The following is a 23,392-nucleotide window of genomic DNA, read 5'->3' on the forward strand; positions in this document are numbered from 1 at the left end:
CTCCCATCACCCTTATCATCATAGACCAATAGTGACCTGGGCCAGGGCCATAGGAAGAAGCCTGGGCCCCTCCCACTCTTCACAGGGGTGGCAAATAGGAGGGAGGAGAAGCCATGCGTCACCCTGCCACCAGTCTGGGAGCCCATCTCTGTCACACACGAGTAAATGGGTCTATTCCCCATGAGTTATCTGCTAGCCAGCAGTGCTATCCATCTGCTCATTAACACAATTAACAAAAAACAACTCCAATGAGCCTTCTGACTCCCAGCCTGGGGGCCTAACGGCATAACATGGGAATGACTCTTTATTAAGTCTGATCAAAGGCTTATTGTTCTGTAGTTAGAAATCATGGCCTCTCCTTGCAGGCATGTGGCTCGTGAACAATAGTCAGATGAGCTTTTGATTTGGGTCCAACCAAAACCTTCCTTGGGTCCCCCTCTCCCTCACGTGCACAGGCCTTGGTGGAGACAACAGTGTGAGAGGCTGTAATTTTTTTTTTTTTTTTTGGCTCTGGGTCTGTTGATGCAGCAAGCAGGAGGCAAGAAAGTGATGCCTGTGGGAATGAGGCTAGGAGCCCAGACAGAACAAGGGCCTTTGTGCTGGACACCGGACCAAGTGCTGGGGAAGGGGGCGTGTGGCGTCCTCCACTCTCTCATTGAGCCCCTTACAGCAGGGACCAACAGGGAGAGAGAGGCCAAGGTCTAGCCTTGGAGAACACAGGTGGGGCTGAGCATCTAGAATGGCTAAGACCAGATGGTGGGGGCGGGGAAGGATAGGGGGAGCAATAAAGAGGTTCAGCCGTAATGTCTTGTTCTATAAATATTTATTGAAGACCTACTAAGTGCCAGCATTCTTCCAGATATGAAGATCAGATGGTGAATTCAAAACCACAGCATCTGCCCTTAGTCACAGCGCCTACTCTTAAAGCTTTTCCAGGTCAGTCAGGGGAGAAGGCCCTTCCTGGAAGAGAGAGTCAAGTCCAGGTCAAGAGGGTGTGTATGGTGAAGAGGAGGACTGAGGGGACAGGGTCCAACGGAGTCAGGAACAGAAACATCTTTGTATCTTGGGACTCCCCTGAGATGGGCTGCATATCTGGATTTGCAAATGGCAGGTCCAGCTGTGGTTTCTGGGGTCCATCGTTCTTCTTGTCCTCAGCCTCTTATGTATTGGACATTGGCACCCAAGTATAGGAAGTCCTAGGAGAAAACAGGAAAGAGACCCCTCTAAGCCAAGCATTGTGATGTACACCTGCAGTCCCAGCCCTCCTGAGCCTGAGGCAAGAGGACTGTGAATTTGAGGCCAGACCTTGAAAAGAGAGAGGGGGAGGGAGAGAGAGGGAGGGAAGACAGACAGACAGACAAAAGACAGAGAACATGAATACCTGCTGTGAAGAACACAGCTCCACTAGTGAGAAATAAGAGTCAGGTCAGTGTATAAATCTCCAGCTTCAGCTCTCCACTGCAGCCTTTGCGGACTCCCTTCTCCCAGATGGTACCCTATCTGTCATGTCCCAAGCTGCAGCTTCCTGGCAGACCCTCATAAATGTCCTTTCTATCACCTAAATTTCCTCTCCTTGGCAAAGGACATGAATTCCTGAGGTCCTGGGCTTTACTTTCTTGCTGTTAAGTTTCCATCATTTGGGGGGTGGGGGGACTCAGCCCTCAAGGCCAGCTTGCATTCTTTCCACAGTGATCCACTGTGGTCTTTAGTGGTCTAAAGGCCATAGTTGATCTCAAAATTCTAATGAACAGCCACGTATTGGTGGCACACACCTTCAGTCCCAGCACTCAGGAGGCAGAGGCAGGTGGATCTCTGTTAGGTCAAGGCCAGCTTGGTCTATAGAGCTAGTTCCAGGACAGGCTCCAAAGCAATACAGAGAAACCCTGTCTCCAAAACCAAAAAACAAAACAATAAAACAAAAAAGTTTTAATGATCATGATAATGTGTGATAAATCTTATTGTCTCTTCCCAGGTGCTAAATGCTGAACTACAAACTTCCATTCTTGACCCCAACTTTCACAAAAACTCAAGGAAGTTTGAACTACATCCCATGTACAAGGGAGAGAACCAAAGGCCAACTGTGTAAATGGTCACATAGCCTTTGCTCTGAGAAGTGATCAGATGGATGTTGACCATGGACCACAGCATCTCCAGTGTGGTTCACACATCTGCCAGCCCCATTATCTCATCTTGGAGATGCTGCTTAGAGAGGAAATGGAGACTCAGGGTGCAGATGGACCACAGAAATGTGTCATCACAATATTAGTCAGGAGAGTGAAAAGTAGATCTATTTCTTGCTGTATCGATGGAGTCAATCACCATCCTTGTGTCAAATGGGATTGTATCCAACTATCACTGGGCTATAGAAGCTAGATATCAAAAGGAACAAGCAGAAGAATTTTTATTTTTTATTTTTTTAGGAAAAGAAATGATTCTCAATACTATGGGGAAGGCTACAGGTGTATCCTGGTAGCTGTGTCTCCTGATGGTTAGGCTGTCTGTCCCTCTGCAGTTAGGTTGTTCTCTGTGTCAGAAACTGAGGCCCCAGGGCATCCTCCTAGACATGAGCACTAGTGAAGGGTCTGCATCATGTACTAACCCAAGATACTTCCATTATCACTTGCATAGTGGTTTCGCCTCCCCTTTATGAGGATCTTGGGAAGAAATGCCCTCAAAAGGAGATCTGGTCTACCATGACTTGGGAGGGAGAAAGGTTTACCTTACATCATCCATTCTCATTTATAAAAACTTCCAAATCCACAAAGTAGGTTCCACTGATAGGGAGGCACCTTGGGGAAGCCCATTTCAGTCTCTCTGGAGTATTTATCTAACTTTTTAAAACATATTAACATTTATTTGTGTGTGTGTGTATGTGTGCGCGCGCGAGCATGCACACATATCACACACACATGCTTCTCATAGTGGATGACTAGAGGTCAAAGGGCAACTTGTGGGAACTAATGGGAGTCAATTGTGTCCTTCTACCATGTGGGTCCTGGGGATCCAACTCAGGTCATCATACTTGGGAGCAAGTGCCTTTACCCCCTGACCCATCTTGCCAGCCCTGCTAAATAAACTTCTCTTTGAACTGTCTCTGTCTCTTGACTAAATTCAAACATCTCAGAACTGAGAAACCCCCAGTGACAGTATAACTGCTAATATTGCCCATGTCTCAAACAAAGAAATTAATAAACCCTTAGAGAAAGAAAAAACAAACAAATGGAAACCCCCAGGGTTCTGGAGTTCAGCCATGCTTGTGGGTGGTAATAGGCCTTCAGACAATTAAAACAAACAAACACTGTATAGGCTATAACACTTTTTAAAAATAGGGTACTCTAAGCATTTGGGGTACAGCTCTTCCTCTTAAGAATTGAGATGGGGGCTGAGGCTGTGGTTCAGTGCTAGAGTGTTTCCTAACATGTGTGAAACCCAGGACAGCAGAAAACTAAAAAACCAAACCAACCTAGGGAATCATGGACCTACTGGAATATGACCTACTGGAGTTTTCAAAAAGAGCCTTTTGGGGCCCTGGCTGCATCAAATACCTCCTGCCCAATAGTGACATCTGTATGTTTATTGTGTGTATACATATATGTTTATTATGTCTGGCACCTGGGAAGTGACTATAAGATTTATCATATGTTATCACGTTTATTAGAATTTTGAGGTTAACTATGGCCATTTGACTACTAAAGACTTCGCTGGATCCCTGGGGAAGAATTGGCCTTGGTCCGGTTCCCACCCATCTAGATGATGGAAACTCAAGAACATCAAAAGAAAGTGAAACCCAGAAGCTCTCGATTTTGTGTCCTTTGTCAAGGAGAGAACACTGAGGTGGTACTAAGGACACTCATGAGGTTGTCAGGAAGCTGCAGTGTGTGCATACATCTGTGTGTGGGTTTGTGCATGTGAGCCATGAACCCAGTAGCCCAGAGGTATCTGATCCCCTGGAGCTGGAGGTACATTACAGGCAGCTCTGAGCCACCCATTATGGGGGCTGAAAACACTCTATGGTCCTCTGAAGGAGCAATAATTGCTCTCAGCCACTGAGCCATCTTTTCTGTCCCCAGACCCCAACCTTGGCTTCCTGAAGATACTCCAGGGGATACTCTGTCCTCATGAGTCTTCTCAGCTGCAGGACTGAACTGGGCCCACTCTCTGAGTAGTGACTTCCAGTCCTGGCAGATTGACCAGCTCCCACCCCTCACATCCCCAGAGTCCTACTGGACCCACTGACCTTGTGGATCTGGAGGTCAAGGTCGTGGAGCTGAATATTCCTTGGAAGAGGGAGGGGGAAGCCTTTGGCCAGCTCATCTGTGGGTTGACAACACCATTGAGGAGATGTATTGATAACTGACAGCGATAGACAATTTCTTACCAAAGGCTCAGCACTCTACATATGCTTGATGCAGTGTGTTCCCACTCAGTGATTGCCTAAGACTGACAGGTAGGTGTTATCACTATTCCCATTTTATAGATATGGAAACTGATGCACAGAATGGCTAGGTAACTTGTTCTAGGTTCCAAAGCAAGAAAACTTCAGATCTGAACCCAGAATGGCTGGCAGGGCACCTAAGCCATTAGACATGGTCTGATGGAGGAAGTGGCAGGTATGAGGAGGCAGAAGGGTGTGATGGCCAGTGGGCAGCTCTCTGGCCTCCCTAACTGCTTGCTGCTGCAGCCTGCTGAAGCTGTACATCACAGAGCTGACCTTGGGTCTTGGTTGTTTTATTTGATTATGGAGTTGGGCAGTTGACTGGAAAACACATATTCAAAGTTGTTGCCTTGTCCTACTGTGTCCCAATCCCTGGTCTTTCACCTGTCACCTCAGGAAGTATGGGCGTTTCTGGAAGTCTCTTCTTCCCCATTAGGTGTTTACTGGGCATCAAAGAACTATCTCAATCCCAATCCCCCACTGGAGGCCTGGAAGAGGCTACCTTCAATATTTCCATCCCACAGTAGCCATCAAACTCCAACAAGTGACTTCTCAGGGTCCCTCAGCTCTCGGGAGACCCCAGCTTCCAATCTAGGCAAAGACCCTCTCCCCAGACCTGGGAAGGCCTCAAGCCATTCTTACCATTGACATCAGGGTAGAGGGTGTTGAGAAGGTAATAGTTGAGAAATGCTTGAAACAGGTTTACCTGGGGGAGAAGAGAAGTGGTACACGGTGACCATGTAGCCATTCTGTGCCCCAAGAAACAGTTACATGTAGTTTACCTCAGCCCACATGGCAATGGTGGAACTGACTACAAACCTTTGCTTCTTTAATCCTAGCACTTGGGAGGCAGAGGCTGGTGGATCTCTGTGAGTTCGAGGCCAGCCTGAACTACATAGTGAGACCCTGTCTTGAAACAAAACAAAGCCTGAACCAAATGAGAGCTAGCTTAGGGATTTTTTTTCTCTCCACAAAAATTAAACTACAAGAGACTCTGGGGTTCACTATCGGTGAAAGCACCTGTCTGTGAATGAAATCAAGTTGGGTGAAATTAGACCTGAGTGATGGGCAGAGGCTCTTGAGGGAGGACCTCAGCACCTGGGTCCAGCTCTACATGAAATGCCCACCCTTAGTTTTGTGGCGCTAGTTGTCTTATGTATGTTCATTCAGGTGTGTGAGAATGTTTGTATGGATAAGTTCAGGTGTGTGTGTGTGTGTGTGTGCACATGTGTGCATGCATGCACGTGCACACGCGCATGCACACGCACACACGTACCCACTTATAAAGGACAGAGGACAGTCTCAGATGTCGTGCTTCAGGAGCCGTCCATCTTATTTTCTGAGCCAGGTCTCACTGGTCCTGGGACTCACTGATTAGGCTGGCTAGTGGCTTCAGAGGTCCACCCACTTCTCCCTAGACCTGGGGTTACCATGCTTGCCTTTTTACTTACACATTGGGGATTTTAACTCAGGTTCTCATACATGGCAAGAATTTTGCCAACTGAGCCATCTCTCAAGCCTTGCCTTTTATGAATTCCATACCTTTGCACAAGACAACCTGAGATGGATTTATTTTCATTGTAGTTAAAATAATCCTGACCAACAGCCAATCTTATATTGGGGCACAATTATTCACTGATCCTGTATTGCATTCTTGAGAGGTTCAACAGGGGCCTGGGCAGAGTTCTGCTCTCCTATTCCCACGCCTATTCCAGATGCCATGGCAACTGCTTCAAAAACATCAGCAATTACCTGGCATCTTAATTAAGTCATAACTAAGGACAGTAACTCACATTGAACATGCCGACTTTGGAGTCTATCAGTTTCACTTGTGCCCTGTAATAAAGCAGAATCACAGGGGTGGGCATCATAGTGGGGGAAGGCTAAGTGGGTCTCCAGACAGGAGGAGGCACAGGGGAAAGAGACACATTGATGCTGGGAAGACTGGTGGGAACTGGGGAAATGCCTTTAGCATTCGTAAGTCAACACAGCTGAGAGCTAAAATTCATAGACTAAGCAAATACAAGTGTGAGTTATTCAGGCATTTGAAATTTGTCGGGCAGTACAGCAAAAGAATTAACCCAACCAGAGTAAGTAATACTTATATTTCCTTCCCAAATGGCAGGCCCTCAGCATTGACAGGGGAGTCACATTCCATTCCTACCCCAATTACAGAGTCCAGATGGAGCCGGCTCAGAGCCCACTCATTGCTTTTCCCCTGCTGTGATGTCCATCCCCGTAGAGGATACTTACTTCTCTGGATGCAGCGTCCCGGTGACCTTGCTGTTATTGAAGGTCAATGAGGCAAAGGCATTAGTGACCTGGAAGAGGCAGCAGAAAGAGGCACGCTTTAATGATGGCGGTTGTCATGCTAGGGATGAGGTGGGAACCAGCAGCCTCAGAAATCCGCCCACTGGACTGTAGCCTCCTTCCCACAGCACTCAGTGTGTCCACCAGTGAGGGACTGAACTTGGACTTGAATATCTTTTCTTGAAATCACAGCAGTTAAACTTTGAACAGGGTACCAAGAGAAGACCTGGAACTTGCAGCTCTTAGAGGGCATGGCCAGGTACCCCTGGGCCCAGCTCAGCTCTAGCAACGATAGCAATGAATCCTATTTTATTTAAATACAATTTGATATCATCAGTAACTCTGAAAGGCAGACACGGCCTCTGAGAGGAACTGCCCTGCAGGACTTTGGCTTTGCTGAGTTGACACCTGAAACAAGACAGCAAATTCAAATAGCTACACAAATGCCTGCCTGAGCATTAAACACCACGGATAGAATTAACAGAGTGCCACAAATTTTTAAAAAATGCAGATGGCAAAACAGATTGGTGGAAAGAGGAAGCAAGAAAGCCCTTTCTGGGGTTGTAATACATGGGCTGAGACCTGGGGAGGGAGGAAGTGCTTTTGAAGAAGAACAGCAGCATTTGCAAAGGCACTGAGCCTTACCACACCAAGCCGGAAGACAGGCTCTGGGGCGGAGCTGGGCAGGAGCACAAACCCTTCAATCTCCATTTCAGGGGCCAAGGATAGATTCCCAGGATTGATATTCAGGAGTGGGGCAGAGACCACTGTTCCACGGAGCTCCAAGTTCATGTTGGGGTACTTCCTGGTTATCTGGGGGTAGAATTTGAAGATTGTGTCAGAAGAAGGAAAGAGGTCTACAGAGACTAGAAGGAAAACTTAAAAGGGGATATTTGGGTCCCGTTCTACTTTCCACAGAATGGGCTGTGTCCTGTGCCTTCTTAACAGTGGAGGGACATCTGCCCAGGTAGACACCCTCCCCCCACCCTCCCTGGCCAGTAGGCAAAGGGGGACACCATAGCATCTCTGCTAGCCCTCAGAAACTGGACCTGACCAGATCTCATCATTGCAAGGGTGCTCAACATTTTTTTGAATTATGGTGGCCATGGAATTTAATCTGAGACAAGAGTGGGGAGGGCGGAGTTGGTGGAAGAACAAACTCCCATGAGCCCTTGGTTCTATAAAGGCAGATCCATCTGTTACTGTCAGGGGAATTTAGGAGCTGGAGGGGGGTGGGGCTGCTAGTCATCCAGGACAGCAGGTGGCCCCTTTGCTGGGTGATTGTGGTGATGACAAGAAGGCAGGGCAGTCAGGAGCCAAGGGGTGTTGGAGCCAGGGTGTGACCAAGGATGCCTCAGAACTAGCTGGGCCAACTCAGCAACTTTGAGGAGGGACAGGGCCTGACACTGCAGCTTGGACATTCAATTCCTTCCTTAAACTTGTTTTTAGATTTGTTTATTCTATTTTATGTCTACAAGTGTTTTGCTTGCACTCACATATGTGCACCACACGCATGCCTGATGCTCAGAGGTCAGAAGAGGGCAACGGAACTCCTGGAACTGGAGTCAGGGATGATTGTGAGCCAACATGTGGGTGCTGGGAACTAAATACGATCTTCTGTAAGAGCAACAACTGCTTTCTGCTGAGCCGTCTCTCTAAACCGGACTTCTAAATTCTCTTTCACCCTTTTAATTCCTTTCTGCACAGTACCTAGCCTTCAGCAAGGCATGGTTGGAAAAGCTGAGAGAGGAACTAGGGTAGTGGGCAACTAGGGGACCAACCTAAGCAACTTACAACTAGGCCTGGTGGTGGCAGACCTACTGGGTTGTTCACTGTGATGCTGGTGCCACTAAAGGCTGCAAACAACCCACACAAGGGCAGGTTGCTCACTGTGACCAAAAAGCGGGAGGAAGCTACTTAACTTCCTGTATGGAGAGTGCAGAATGTGCTTATTTGTGCAATAGAACCAGGGGGGAGCCCACACTGCCTCCTGCAGAAACCATAAAACAGGGCTAGGGGAGAGGGGCTGGAGAGAGGACTCGGTGGTTAAAAGTATATTTGATTCTTACAGAGGACCTGTGTTCAATTCTTAGTACCTGCATGGGGTCTCACGACATCTGGGATCTGGTACCTTCTTCTGGGATCTGAAACTATTAGGAGGGAACCTGGGAGCTTTTTCATGGGAAGTGGGTACCAGGGGCCAACAGGGACCAGCAGGGGGCAGCAGGAGCTTGGAATCCTCCCCTCCATCACCTTTTATATCTCTGGAATGGTAAGATTGAGAACTTCTTTTCCATTCAGACAAATCTCAACACTGGGTGTAGTGGTGCACATCTGTAGTTCTAAGCTCTTGGGAAGCTGAGACAAGGGGGTTGCAAGTTCAAGGCCATCCTGGGCCATATATGAGATCCTGCATTAGAAAACTGAGGGCTAGGATGTAACTGAGGGCTAGGGTAGTGAGCTTTTGTAGCATATGTATCCCCCAGGTTCCAATCTCAGCACCTCAAATGTTGTAAGAGCCCCTTAAAGCAAGCTGAGCACGCCTGGTTCCTGGTAACCTCTCTCGTGGATAGGTGCCCTCCCAGCATTCCCTTGAGCCTCCTAACAACAAAACCAAACCGGAAAACCAGAGGAAGCTAAGGCCCATGCTGCAAGGACTTTAAAGGGAGGAGCTCTCAAGTCTACAGTCCCCAGATGTTCCCTGAGATCTTCTCACTACCTGGTTCTGGATCAAGTGGAGAGGGTCACAGAGGTTCTAGGAAGAAGCTTTGGCAAATCGGTGGTCTCAAGGAGGGCAGAAGGGGCTTTACCTGGGGAGTGAAGGGGCGGAAGGCCTTGGTGTTGAGCCGGATGTTGGAGTCAGGTGGTAACTGCAGGAAGAAGACACAGGGGTGTTTGGGTGCTCATTAGAGGAGAATTGTAGAGATAGATGTGGTAGTTACTTCTCGTTGTTGTAACAAAATACTTGACCAGAGTGAATTGAAGAGGGGTCATTTTGGCTCACAAATCAGGAGTACTGCCTATCACAGCAGGGGCTTCAGGCAGCTGGACACCCTGTACCCACAGTCAGTAAACAGAGATGGCCCTGTCTCAACTCACTTCTTTCCTTCAGCCTACAGAATGGTGCTGCTCATAGTGGGCGGGTCTTCCCACCTCAGTTACCCCATTTGTATAATTCCTCACAGAGATGACAGGGGCTTATCTTTGTGTCCTTGGTGATTCTAGATCCTGTCAAGTTGACAAACAATATGAACTATGGTGTGTGTGTGTGTGTGTGTGTGTGTGTGTGAAGGCTAACTTCTCCCTATGGCTTCTATTGCCTTGGCTATCATGAGGCCTTTGTTTTATAGAGCACATGAACCTCCTGGGGATGGGGGTATAGCTGTGATCCTATAGGCATCATTCAGAGACGCCCGGTTGAGACCCTTTTGAAGCTCCCAGCTTGTCAGTCAGTGTGACCTTGGGCCAGGCTTTTCCTCCTCACCTTCAGGGCCCCATCACACAGAGTGTTCTGTGAAGCATGGAGGAGAAATAAAAGGTCCGTGGTGGTACAGGGAGAAACCACTGCCAGGACAAAGCCACACATCTTTCATCAGATGGCCCTCCACCTTTGCCAGGATGATTACTCTTTGTCCTCTCCACATTGACATTGCTCACAGACCTCAACTCTTTTTTTTTTCCACACTTGTAGCAAAGGATACTATCAAATTCTATGCACTGGAACAGAGTGGGGTGTTAGTGAAAACCTTGCCACTCGTTTAGCACACTACCTACACTTGGGAGTTCACTGACCAGTTTGAACCTCAACTCCAAACTCTAACAATGTGCACCAGACCTCGATTCTTAAGAGGTGCTACAACAAACACCTCTTCAAGCCCCACAAAACCTAAAAGAAGGGGGGTTATAAGGTGTGATTTACTGTGAAAGCCACTCTCATGTTTGCAAATCTCACTGGTGACAGTGACATCAAGGTGTGTCTTAGGAAGGTCTGTTTCTTCCTCTCACTCCAAATCACCCTTTTCACTTTGGGTGCAGGGAAGCTCCCAGAAAGATTTGTGACTTAAAAAAAAAATTACAAATCTAGTGTCTTCATAACTGTCATTTACTTTTTATTCATTCTTTATTTTCTTTCTCTGTAATGTAATTTTGCGTCACCCATTAATTTATTATTCTTTTGTTGTTGTTTGTTTGTTTGTTTTCCGAGACAGGGTTTCTCTGTAGCTATGAACTAGAACTCACTTGGTAGACAAGGCTGCCTGCTTCTGCCTCCCGAGTGATGAGATTAAGGGCATGGGCCATCACTACCCAGCCCATTAATTTTTTTTTTAAATAGGCCTGCAGGATTTATCATGATAAGAGAAAACAGGAGTTAGAATAGGCCTAGACTAGAAGGTCAAACAGAGACACATAAACAAGTTCTTGATAGTTATGAGGGAGAAAGAACTTTGGCCTTGAGTTTCCTGGTGACCCAAGAAATAAAGAAATTATGTTAATATATTTTGCTGGCCTTGATGTTTGCTTAGCTATAACTCACTATTTTTCTTATGTAAGTACAACAGACTGGAAGGAAGGATGAGCCATGCTGTCCCCGGGGAGCATGGCAAGCCCACATTCTCACCATGTCATCTGTAATGGAGAAGTTCAGGTACCCAGCCTGGTGATAAACCCGGCTGGCTATGTTGAAGGCGTGATTTGAGATGGCGAAGTAGACCATTTGTTTATTGTCTTCAGGTAGGCTCATCGTCGGAGTGGGGGAGACAGGGGGGGAGCGGTGATTCTGGTTAAAAATTTCACCCTGGCGAGAGACATGGGGACAGCTGGACAGTTTGAAGTCTATCCCACCGCTAGCCATTGAGCTCAGGGGTTACCTCTGATGGCTGATTGGTGAATGGCACTGACTGGAAGCATCGTCCTAAACTGCCTCTCTAATGAGGAAGTCCTTTGGGCAAATTTGTGTCACTTATGGCACAAGGGTTCTAGAAGCTTTGTTTTATGGAAACAGTAGGATGTGTGATAGCCAGCCCCTCTGCCCCACCCAGTTCTGGTGTCCTCCCCCATCATGGTGGGCAAGGTGCTGGAGGAGGGGTGGGGGAGGGCAAGTGGGAGTTTTGAGGCTGAGGGTGGTATAGAGACACTCTTGTGTGACTCCACTTCTGGGAACACTACCCACCACCCCATAACTCTGGGCCCTGGGCAAAGCAAGAATCCCTAAAAATGAGGTCAGACCTGAAGTTAGGGAGCAGAGTGGGCTGACTGTCCTGTGTCCCGTGGCTAACTCCCATTTTTGCACCCTCACCTTAAACATCACATCTAGCATCTGGGCCTTTGCACGGGGCGCCTCCACCAAACTGTAGTCAATTCCCAGGATGTGATCAATCTCCGCTGTGACTGCAAGTTAGAGGAGGAACAGAGTAAGGGACAGAAGCAGGGCCAGGTGTGTCTTGCAGCCTTACTTGCTTCTCTAAATCCCCTACACCTGGGGGCTGGAGAGATGGCTCAGTGGCAAAGAGTGCATCTTAGTCTACCAGAGGACCAGAGTTCTATTTCCAGCACCCAGGTCAGATAGTTCACAACCACCTGTGCCTCCAACTCCAGGAGGACCGGATGCCTCTAGCCTTCCAGGACATCTGAGCTCATGTGGACATACCCACAAATACAAGTAAAGTAGCATAATAAAAATAAATCTCATAAAAGACTCTACCTACCCATTCCATCCATCCCAGCTCCCAGGCCATGCCTTTCTAACAAAGGTGCATGATAGAATGCTTCCAGCCCCATGGTGGAGAAGCTGTGGTGGGGATATGAGGTTCAGACTAAGGCCTAAGCAGTTTCCAGAGTTGAGTGGTCACAGCAAGCCAGAGTAACACACACACACACTTCATGCTAAGCAAAGGGACCAGGGAATCCAGTATCCCTCAAGGGTCTTGGGGGAATATCCCTTCCACATCCCTGGTTGAGTGACTGTCTCGTGCACGGTCAGATGTGCCAGCCCCAGCCTCAGTTGAAGGGTTTTAGCAAGTGGCACCCAGGGGCCTGGGAGCCTCATCATAGGATACACAGACCCTTTGTCAAGTGCAAACTTCCCATATGTATCCTAGAAGTTGAACTCCAAAGATATCTGCTCCTCCTGGCAAGAAGCAAATGCAGGGTACTCCCTGCTGCCTTGTGGCCATTGCAAAAAATAGTGAAACTAGACATCTGTGGTAGTGTGAATAAGAATGGCCCCTATTGGATTATATCCTTGAATACTTAGTCACCATGGAGTAGCCCTATTTGAGATAATTAGAAGGATTAGGAGATATGGTCATTTTGGAGGAAGCGTGCCACTGAGAGTAGGCTTTGAGGTTTCAAACCCATGTCAGGCCCAGGCTCTGTCTGTCTGTCTGTCTGTCTCTGTGTCTCTCTCTGTGTCTCTCTGTGTGTCTCTGTCTCTATCTCTCTGTGTCTATCTGTCTTTGTGTGTCTTTATGTGTCTCTGTCTCTCTCTGACTCTGTGTCTCTGTTTCTCTCTGTCTCTGACTCTGTCTCTCTCTCTTTCTGTCTCTCTGTGTTTCTGTGTTTGTCTGTCTCTCTGTCTCTCTGTATCTACATCTGTGTCTCTCTCTGTCTCTCTTTGTGTCTCTGTCTCTCAGGATGTAGCTCTCAGCTACTCCTGCTCCTGCCTGTATGCCCCCTGCCATGATGATCATAGACTGAGCTTCTGAAACTGTAAGCAAGCCCCAATTAAATGCTTTCTTTTGTAAGAGTGGCCCAGATCAAGACTACCTCTTGGCAGAAATGCTGAGGAGAAAAGAGGATTTTAAATTGCATCTTTCTACTCTTTTGTCTGTATTTGATAGGGTTCAAATACGAGCTTGTGAAAAATGAAGAGAAATAGAGTCGCTAAGGGCACGTGGGGCGTCCTACCTGGCAGAGTTTGGAGATAAGGCTGCAGGTCAGAGGTCACAGACTTCTGGATCAGCTCACAAACCTGACAGAAACAGAAAGGGAAGGCTGGTGAGTCCACACCTGTGCAAGCCCTTGGTGACATTTGCTCAGTGGTCACCTACTTGCAAATATCTGTAAATTCTTAGCATCTATCAGGTAACACCAAAGCAGAAGCAATTAAAAACAACAACAAGAAAATCACGTCAGGCCTGACATGGGCTCCAGCAGGGTCCAAGTGGGCTGTTCAGAGCTGGCCCCAAGGCTGGGTGTCTGCAAATGGAAAGGCACTGGTGGGACATGGTGCGTTAAACCCATTACAGGTTTCTTAGGGTAAGCCTTGGCAGCAGGAGCTCAGATCTGAACAGCTGACCCCTTTCTAAGTAGGCTTAGAGGTCTTGCAGTCAGCCCTACTGGCTGTCACTGGGCAGTGGCGGCTTTGGCCGCCTCTGCTCCCTGGGTATCCATTGGAAAACCCGTGGTCGTACCTATGAACCACTTACATACAATTTATCATCACCAGAGGAGCTATGAGTTTCTCAAGAGCAGGAAATATATGTTTCAAACCTGCTTGCTGTCCTGGTTGCTGTAATCGTTATTATATAAGCCCACAAAATATGACCAAGAAGAAATATTTTCAAGAAAACCAGAGATAAATACTCTGAAAGGCGAGGTGCTAACCATGTGGTTCCCTCTGGATAACAGAGAAGCCCAGAGGAAGAAAGGTTTCTAAAAATAGAGATGGGGGCTATTGAGGTGGCTCAGTGTGTAAAGAAACTCTTGACCAATCCCAGCATCCTGAGTTTGGTACCTAGGACCCACGCAATGGAAGGGTATCATGTCTCTCACAGATTGCATCTGGCTTTGTATGAGCACCACGGCACATGGGCCCCTCCCACAAATAATAAGTAAATAAATAAGTGTCAGCGTGGGGATGGTCTCTGCATTTGCAAATGGTTGACGAAGTGGAGTTTGCAACAAACAGATTCTACAGGTGAGAACAGGAGCCCATCTCAAAGGACAGCTTCATCCTGTTCAGTTCACATTTACCTACATCCGGGCCCATGTGTGAGTATTTTCCTTGTTATGTGTGCACAGGAGAGTGGAAACTTTAAGCAGTACTTCTTTGCTTTCTTCTGTGGGTATTGTATGTTGTGTGCACATATGTGCACATGTGTGTACATGTATGCAGATGCACTTACCTGTGCACACAGATGAAGCCAGAGGTTGGCTTGGGGTGTCTTCCTCTCTCTTTCTCCACCTTAGGTTTTGAAGCTTGTCTGATCTCTCTCTGAACCTGGAGCTCACTATTCAGCTAGACTAGATGTTCAGCAAAGCCCCTGGGACCTGCCTGACTGTGACCCCAAAGCACTTGGTTACAGATACACCACACTGCTGGCTTTCACATGGGACTGGGCATCTGAACATGAGGCCCTGAGGCTTGTACAATAAGCACATTCCCCACTGAGCCATCTCTGCCCTGCTTCCCTTCATGGTGACAGATTCTTGCTATGTACCCCAGGCGGGCCTCAAACTTGAGATCCTCTTGCCTCAGTATCTGAGTGCTGAGATTGCAGGTGTGTGCCACCGTGCCCAGTTAGAAAGTTCTTTTTGATTTGTGAATCACCACTGATTGCAGTGTACCCATGTGTGCAATGAAAGAGAGACATCGTGCCGTCACAGGTGGCTTCTCAGAAGAGGATAGATATGTCTAATGTACATTTAAGGACAAGAGGTTCTAGAAAGCTATCAGTCAGGTGGTTGGCAGTGGTGAAGGCCATGGGGGCTGGGCAGGCAAGGGTAATAGCTCATCTTTTCTTTACTGGTGGAAGAGAATGTCATTTGTGGGGTACCATGGAGCCAAAGGAGGGGGTGATAGCCTGGGAGGTGTAGGGTGCAGCTGCAGAGCCCAGAGAGGCTGTCAGCCTACCTAGGGTCGTCCCTTCCCTGGAAAGACATTATCCTACCAGACCTCTAAATCCTGAGCCTGGGTGCCCTATTCTTTCTGAGGCCCAAATGACTGTGGAGGGGAAAAATGGAGTCTTCCATTCCAGATGGCCAGTAGGGCCTTCTGGGCGCATAGAAGCATGGTGGCTAAGGGTGCTGCAAGGGGAAGGAAGCCCCCACCCCAGGTTTAAATCCTGATCAGTATCCACTGGCGCTGAGACCTCTGCATCTCTGGGCTCTGGCTGTTTCCTCACAGAACCTAAGGCTAACCAGTTCTCAGGTGTTTGGGGGTGCAGGGCAACAAGATAGCATGTCTTCCGGAGTATGTCTTCTTAGCCCTACTAAGATCGAGTCCTGTAGCAGCCAGAGATTCACCCGGCCCCCTTGACCTTTCTTACCTTGTTCTCTAATACTTTTCGGAGCTTGGACTCGATCTGGTTGTGGAAGAGATTCAGTAGCCACCTGGGCAGGGAACACAGTACACAGTCAGCTGTCTGCCCCTGGGTACAGGGACAGTGGGGATGGAGAAAGCCAGGCCCTGCCACCTGGAGATGGAGAGACGGCTCAGCAGTTAAGAGCACATACTGCTCCTGCAGATGACCCAAGTTAGGTTCTCAGCACCCACATCAGACACAATCAGTGTCCCAGAGCCCTGCTATGGCCAATATGGCTGGCTCCAGCCTCCTGCTGTGTTTGATAAGATCAGGGGACTTGGGGTTGGAACTAGAATCTGATTTTGTAGCCAGGGCAACAAGGACTGGGAGGCAAAAACTTGACCATAGACTTGAACTGTGGCCAAAGCCACATGCTCCTCCACTACTCAAAGTGTCCTCCCCTGACAAGGTCCCCTAAGCCTGCTGGCTTGTGGAAATGGCACTTTAGCATTCCCGCCCGTGTCTGCACCTGCCTGTCCCAACAGGGTCCTCAAGGGATGGTCTCTAGTGTCTGTGGGGATCTAAGCATTCCACCCAGGTCTGAACACTTATCAGAGCCTGCCAGGACCATGCCCAGGGGTCCCCTGGGTGACTCACTTCACACTTCCTGATATGTCCACGTCCACATCGTGGATACGGCTGCTGCATCTGGAGGTGGTGACTGTGGGCCGTCCAGAGGGATCACTGCCCAGGAGGAGGTCCACCGAGATGGTGATACCCTTGACATCTAGGCCAAAGGAGCTCTGGAGTTTCCTGGTGGTCAGAGGGGCAGAAGGAGGAACCTGGATTCTTACTCAAAACAGGTGGACACCAGCAAAGATTTATGAGTTAATCACAAATAAAAGATCCAGCAGAATGCCTGGGGCAGAACGAAACCCCAGGATATATACACAATGAAAAGAACCAGCATCTTAGACAGTGGGGGGGGTGAGGGGTGGGGGAGGCTCATTCGTTAATCCACACAATGAACAAAGTAATAAGGAAGGGAGAAAGCAAGGAAAAGAAACCCAAGTTCTACACAGCGCTAAGCACAGGAAAATTATGGCAAACGAAACTACAACAACGCCAGTTTCCACCCACAAAGCTGAGAAGACTTTTGAAGATGAAGGTAAATCCACACTGCAGGTGGACCACACTGGGAGCATTTTCTGGAACAACCCAACACAGCTGTCGGAGTTGCAGATCACAGTATTATCAGGCCCGGACACCGGACTCCCAGCTCTTTCTCCCTGATGTGTGTGGAGGGGTTGGGGGTGGCTCACTAAAGCACCCATATATGTTTGTGGAGCTGCATATCTAGGGGCTAGAATGCTGGTGACCCCAAATAGCCCTTGGTGCAGTGCAGAGGAAGGCGGGTGAGCAGGCTGAGGCAGGGCAGGGGGTGGTGAGCAGGCTGAGGCAGAGGAGAGGAAGGAGGTATGAGCAGGCTGAGCTGGGACTCAGGGCATCTCTCTCACAGCCTCCAGCAGCCTAAGCTTACTCTTTCCATTCTGAGTGTTCTCTGAGGGAGGGGACATTTGGAGGGCCATGAGGATAGCCCTAGCTCATGGGAGGTCCTGGCCTTGGGGTCTAGATCTGTGGGGAATAAACAAGGAACAGGCTGTGTGGTCTCATTTAGTTCACTCAGAATCCTCAGGGGAAGTAGGCCTATCCCTTTAGAAGATGTGAAAGAGAGAGAGAGAATTGTGGTCCACTGTGGCCTGGGTTACACCTGTCTGTCCATCATGTGGTCTTTCTGATGACTCAGGAAGAAGGACTGAAGGCTAAGACTAGGGGCAGATGGGACTTAACTTACAGGAAAGATTTGCGTGCCTTCCACTTGCCTCGGACCCCAATGGAAGAGTCAGAGATGGCTAGACTCAGGCCCTGGCCTGGGAGTGGCTTCAGGGAGGAGCCACGCAGCTCACAGCTCTTGACCTCCAGGCTGTAAGGAGATAGGAGGGAGGCATCAGGCTGGTACCCAGACATAGCTGGCCCAGGAAACACACTTCCTCCTTCACAGCCCTGCCTGGCACAGCACTGGGCACTCCAGTCAGCCCTCCGGATGTCACTGGGGTCCCTGCAACAGGCTGCTGCTGCTTTGCCCCCCCCCATTCACAATAGGGGTGACAATGGCTTTCAGGCACATAGGGGCTGGTGACAGTACCCCGGGCTGGGCAGATACATTCTGTCAGGGGGCAGATTCTTTCTTTAATCCTGCCCTCCTGGTGCCCAGGAAGGGGCCAGATTTAAGAAAGCCTGAGAAAGCCCTCAAAGAGACCAGGGCTGTCCATGGAAAACAAAAAGTCGATTCCTTTTGGGGTGGAGGTGTTGAAGGAGCTTGGTACACAGGAAGTGCTTAATAAACGTGCACTAACAAAAAGAATAAAAGAAGGGAGCACTAGGCAAAGTGGGCGTTCATAGGCTGCAGGTCTGACCGCCTCTTTTTATTGTCCATCCTTCATGCCTCTTTAAAAAAAATAATCTAGTAAGGCCTTAAAGAATTACTTTGGGTGCCCCCTCCTCTGGGAAGCCTTCCATGACTGTGCCCTCTCCCCAAAGGCAACATTAGTGGTCAGGAAACTTCATTTTAAGTCCCAAGCCTATCTTCCTTTGCAAGCTACTTGACGTGGCTGGATCCTGAATTAGTCTCCTAAGGGAGAGGGAAGCAGCAGCTCCATTGTACAGATGAGGGAACCAAAACTCAGGCCACATCCTCAGGAGGCATCAACACTGCTATGCTCAAAGAAGGGACCCCGCTCCCTCCAAGAAACCCCCTCTGGACCCCCACTGCCCCAAGAGGCTGCCAGGACCACGCCTAGACTCTGTCCCCTGCATAGTCACCTATGAAACTCGTAATGCCCACGGCCTATGGACTTGACCTTGAAGTCCCCCGTGAAGTCAGGCAGTGTGATCTTCTGCAGCTCTCTCTGAAGAACCAACCTCCCCTCCTTGGCCGCTGCAGACAAGGAAAAGCTGGAGTCAGCCTGGCCACATTGCCTCCCCTTCTGTGCTCTAAATCCTTCAGTGGCTCCCACCTTCCATGGCTAGAGAGGCTAGTGTCCTTGCTGACAGTAATTACAGCACAGGCCGCCCAGCCCACCAGCACCAGGCAGCATGGAGTTAGGAGAGTACCTGCATATCATGCAGCTGATAGGCTTGTGCCCATTTTACAGAAAGGAGTGGAGAGGCCTTTACAAACTACATGACCAGAAAAGGACCTGCCTGGGGTGTGGCAAACACTGGAAGGATTCCAGGGCTAAAATCCTGGCCATGACATCTTTCTAACAGAGTGGCTTTGAACAAGTCCCCAGGCTTCCTCTATTCCTCAAACAATGACAACAATAGCACCCTCCTAGTAGACAAGATGGAGCCTGGCCTGTCACACCAGTGGTAGCCTAGATGGAAGAGGTGCTCTGGAAATGCCCAGAACAGAAAAGGCTGGGGGTGGGGGAAGGGGGAGGTTAACATTACTAAAAGAATGAAATACCAAACCTCAGAGCCCTGGGCTCACACATGGCACATGTCACCCACCTCAGCGCCCTGGGCTCACACATGGCACATGTCACCCACCTCAGCGCCCTGGGCTCACACATGGCACTTGTCACCCACCTCAGAGCCCTGGGCACACACTTGGCACATGTCACCCACCTCAGGGCCCTGGATTCACACATGGCACATGTCATTCACCTCAGAGCCCTGTGCACACACTTGGCACTTGTGCCCGGGGAAGGGCAGAAGACAAATGAACCTGACTTAGGGTTTCCAAATAAGTGCAGTTAGTAGCCCTGCTGTGTCTCTGACAGGAACAGAGCCCAGGCATCTGCCCTCAGCTGGGCTGTACACACTGGTCTCTAGAGGATCCCTTTTTACCCCCTGCAGTGTGACCTCTTCTCTAGGGTGTATGCAGCAGGAACCCTCTGTCTCTGGCTAGCTCTTACTGCCTTTTCTACTTTACCTCCTCCTAGAAGCCCTCTCTGATTTCACCCTGTCTATAGCCTATCTTAGATCCCAGCATCTTTACCTAACTGAGGGATGCTATAGCATCCAGAAGACAAGGCAGTGGAAGCGCTCCAGATGTCGAGTACCTGCCTAGCACATGCAGTCCCCAGGACTGCAATAAATAAATGAGAAAAAGCCAGGAGCAACCTGAGTACAGGCACCAGAGGAGGACTCATTTTGAAGGTACCAATCAGTACCTTTTAAAGTTTGGTAAGGCACGTGACTACCTCTCAGATCCCAGTGTGGCACATCCCATCCCCCAGCCAGCCTCCCTAAGTCCTTCCCTGTCTCTAACTGCCTTGAGCCATGACTTGTGGGTTTTAGGTCATGTTGCAAACTCCAAGACTCTTCCGGATAGAACCGTCCCAGACCCCCCGCGGTTACCAGGCAAGGGCTGTTTACCAGGCTCTCTGCTGTTTGCCTTCTAGTCACAGCTTACCTGCCTCTGCTACCTGTCTTCTTTCAATTACCTCTTGCTTCAGCTACAGACACCCAAACCACTCCGGTACAGAAGTCAGATAACGTAAGTCCTGTGCTGTGGTCACACATCTGGGGAGTGACCTGGTATCGCCACAACACCGGTGTAGCAGGCTAGTCCCTACCAGGGGTGCACCGTCCTCCATGTCCTGGCTGTGCCTGGTGTCAGGTCTCCTAGGCCAGCTTGCAGTGCGGCTTCTTACCGTACTCCAGACCCTTGTCGGTGATACGGGCCACCAGGGCTGGGTTGGCACCTCGAGTCCCGGGGGTGGACAGGAGCAGCAGCCCCAGCAGTGTCGAGAGCAAAGGCCCAGTCCCAGCCTCCATCCTGAACCCTGCGTGGGTGAGTGGGGACTGTGTCAATGTGAGCTGGCTCTGGTGCCCTTAAGTAGCCAAAGCCCAGGGTATTGGGGCGGTTCTTGAGGGAGGGCGGGCTCACTCCTGCAAGCGGGAAAGGGAGGCCCTGTGGACTGGAACCTGCTTGCGACACCACTGGGGTCATTGCTGTTACCACTGCTCAGGTTAGGAGAGTTGGCCTGGCCCTAGGGGGTAAGCCCCGCCCACCAAGGGAACCCCATGCTGGCTGGAGGTTCTGCCTTGCCTCTCTGCTAGGAAGGCCCCAGGTCAGGAAAGACAGGAAACGGAGGCTCACTCAGGGTCACAGCCCAGCCCATGAAAGCTGAAGGAATAAATAGGTGTGGCTCTGTCTGGGCACTGCTGTTTTTCAACTCCGTTTGTTTAAATAACCACTTCTCCCAGCCTTGCTGTGGCATAATTGTCTGGATGGCAACTTGGCAAATCTTCAAACGTTAGTTTCCAGCACCAAGCCAAGCCAAACACCACCCAAAAGCTCTCAAAACCGCATTGGGCTCCATGATCCCAGCAATTCTCCTTCTGGAACTTGCTGTGCATAACTCAGTCATTGTGCAAATGTGTCAGCTGCTGCACTGGGTGGCCCAGGTGGAGGAGTGAGCCCCGGCTAGGATGTCAGGGAAGGGGGACTGCTCACGCGGGTTTTAATGCGGCGGTCCTTGAAAGCAATATTGTAATGGCACGCTCCCCTAAAGCTGGACCTGGAGGCATCATCCTTATTTTCCCTCTTTTACACATTGTAAAGATCATTTGTCCTCCCTGTTTCCTGGCATTCTAGAAAATCCTTCTGTTTTTTGTTTCTTTGTTTTTGGAGATGGGTGGGGGGTGGGGGGGTTGGCCTCACTATGTAGCCCAGGTTGGTCTTGAACTCTTGATCCTCTTCATGCCCTTTCCACTTCCTTAGTGCTAGCATTTGAAATTCCAAGAAGTTTCAGCTTATGATAGCGGTGTTAACTGCTAAACACTCTCAGATTTACAGAATAGAGGGCATTGGGGACTCTCACACGACATCAGAGCAGGCAGTGCCTGCCTTTTTTAGTCTTTCATCCTGAATATAAATTTGACACAACCCCCTGAACTGCCGTGGATGGCTAACAGAAAAGTCCTAAGGTGTAAAGAGAATGGAGGAGGGCCAGGGTTCTGGGTTACAGTACTAACCCAGCATGCACAAAACCCTGTGTATGTGAGAGCTAGCCCCATGAGACCAAGGCTACAATGTTCCACAGCCAGAAAATATAGGAAAACGAGAAAGAATCACACCCAGGTGTTATTGTGGAATAATTATTTTAACTGGGCAAAGATTGTTACTTTTTTTTTAATGCTGTGGAATATACTTTAACTGTGTAAAGGTGTGTTACTGCATTTGTTTAATGATGTATGAATGTGTGTTTAACTATGTAAAGATGTGTTGCATTTGTTTCACCTTGCCTGCATGAGGCACCTGATTGGTCTAATAAAGAGCTGAATGACCAATAGGTAGGCAAAGGATAGGTGGGTCTGTAAGGTAGAGAGGAAGTAGGAGAATGAAGAGAAGGAGGGGGAGGGGAAGAAGAAGAAAAAGGAGAAGGAGAAGGGAGAGGGGGAGGAGAGAACGAGGGAGAAAGAGAGGGCCATGCCATGGGCAAGAAGCCAGGCAGCCACCAGTCAGCCAGACATGAGAAGCAGTGAAAGTAAGATATACAGAAGGAAAGCAAAGTAAGAAGTCCTGAGGCAAAAGGTAAATAAAAAGAAACAGGTTAATTTAAGTTAAAAGAGCCAGCCAGAAACGAGCCTAAGCTAGGCTGAGCATTTATAACTAATAAGAAGTCTCTGTATCATGATTTGGGAGCTGGTTGGTGGCTCAAAAGAAAAAGCTTGGTACATTCCCAGGTGAAGACCCCAAGAAGCAGGTTACCTTCCTGCCCACAGCCTAGTCTTTTCTGTCTCTATGAAACCCCGTTGTGCTCCTGAGTTCTGCATGTCAGAGCTTTGAGGGTGAGAGCTTCCTGAACCATCCAGGTTGCTGGCCCTTGAATAAACCAGATTTCCCACCCACCAGCTCTCAACTTCCAAGGACTGGCTTCTAGGAGGGGAACAGCCTGCCTCTGGATGTAGTTTGGAGCCAGAACTGCAGTAATTAATGGGAAATGTCATTTCCCATGGCACTGTATTGTAAGGTTCTATGACTTACAATAATCAAGATCAAAACTATCAAGAAATTATGAAGGTTGTGTCTGTTAGTTGGGTAGGATTGTGGGTATTTGGGGCTCAAGATATACCTTTGTGGTAGAATGCTCACCCAGCACACACATGACATTGAATTTTGTATTTTACTGGGTACTGGGGTGTAATGCATGGGAAATAAGATTCACCGGACTCAGTATAGGGTAACATGTGGTTTATTCGGGGAGAATTCACTTACACCTGAAACAGATGACCACCGCGGGTTCCTGCTCCACCAGTGCCACCCCGATGCTCTCTGCAACCTGACCAGGAAGCAAGGGAGCGAGCTGGGGTCTGGGACCCCAGACCT

General features: G+C 49.0%; 1 protein-coding gene and 1 non-coding gene across 2 annotated transcripts; both read right to left on the reverse strand.

Annotated features, from left to right (window-relative positions):
* Positions 1–816: 816 nt before the first annotated feature.
* LOC127224533 (lipopolysaccharide-binding protein) lies at positions 817–20,901 on the reverse strand. The gene is made up of 15 exons (XM_051187563.1): positions 20,712–20,901; positions 18,874–18,988; positions 17,846–17,974; positions 16,648–16,803; positions 16,015–16,078; positions 13,652–13,715; positions 12,042–12,133; positions 11,364–11,540; positions 9,556–9,615; positions 7,391–7,558; positions 6,689–6,756; positions 6,229–6,271; positions 5,078–5,141; positions 4,238–4,314; positions 817–1,196 (listed from the first exon to the last, which is right to left on the reverse strand). Exons 1-15 carry the CDS (start codon positions 20,833–20,835, stop codon positions 1,152–1,154), a joined length of 1,446 nt encoding a protein of 481 aa, XP_051043520.1. The 5' UTR covers positions 20,836–20,901; the 3' UTR covers positions 817–1,151.
* On the reverse strand, positions 10,429–10,576 carry LOC127225459 (small nucleolar RNA SNORA62/SNORA6 family). Its single transcript, XR_007834785.1, has one exon. It is a non-coding gene; the product is annotated as a small nucleolar RNA SNORA62/SNORA6 family (small nucleolar RNA).
* Positions 20,902–23,392: the final 2,491 nt, after the last annotated feature.

This window comes from Phodopus roborovskii, unplaced genomic scaffold (genome assembly GCF_943737965.1).
Source record: "Phodopus roborovskii unplaced genomic scaffold, PHOROB, whole genome shotgun sequence".
In the NCBI taxonomy this organism is placed as follows: Eukaryota; Metazoa; Chordata; class Mammalia; order Rodentia; family Cricetidae; genus Phodopus; species Phodopus roborovskii.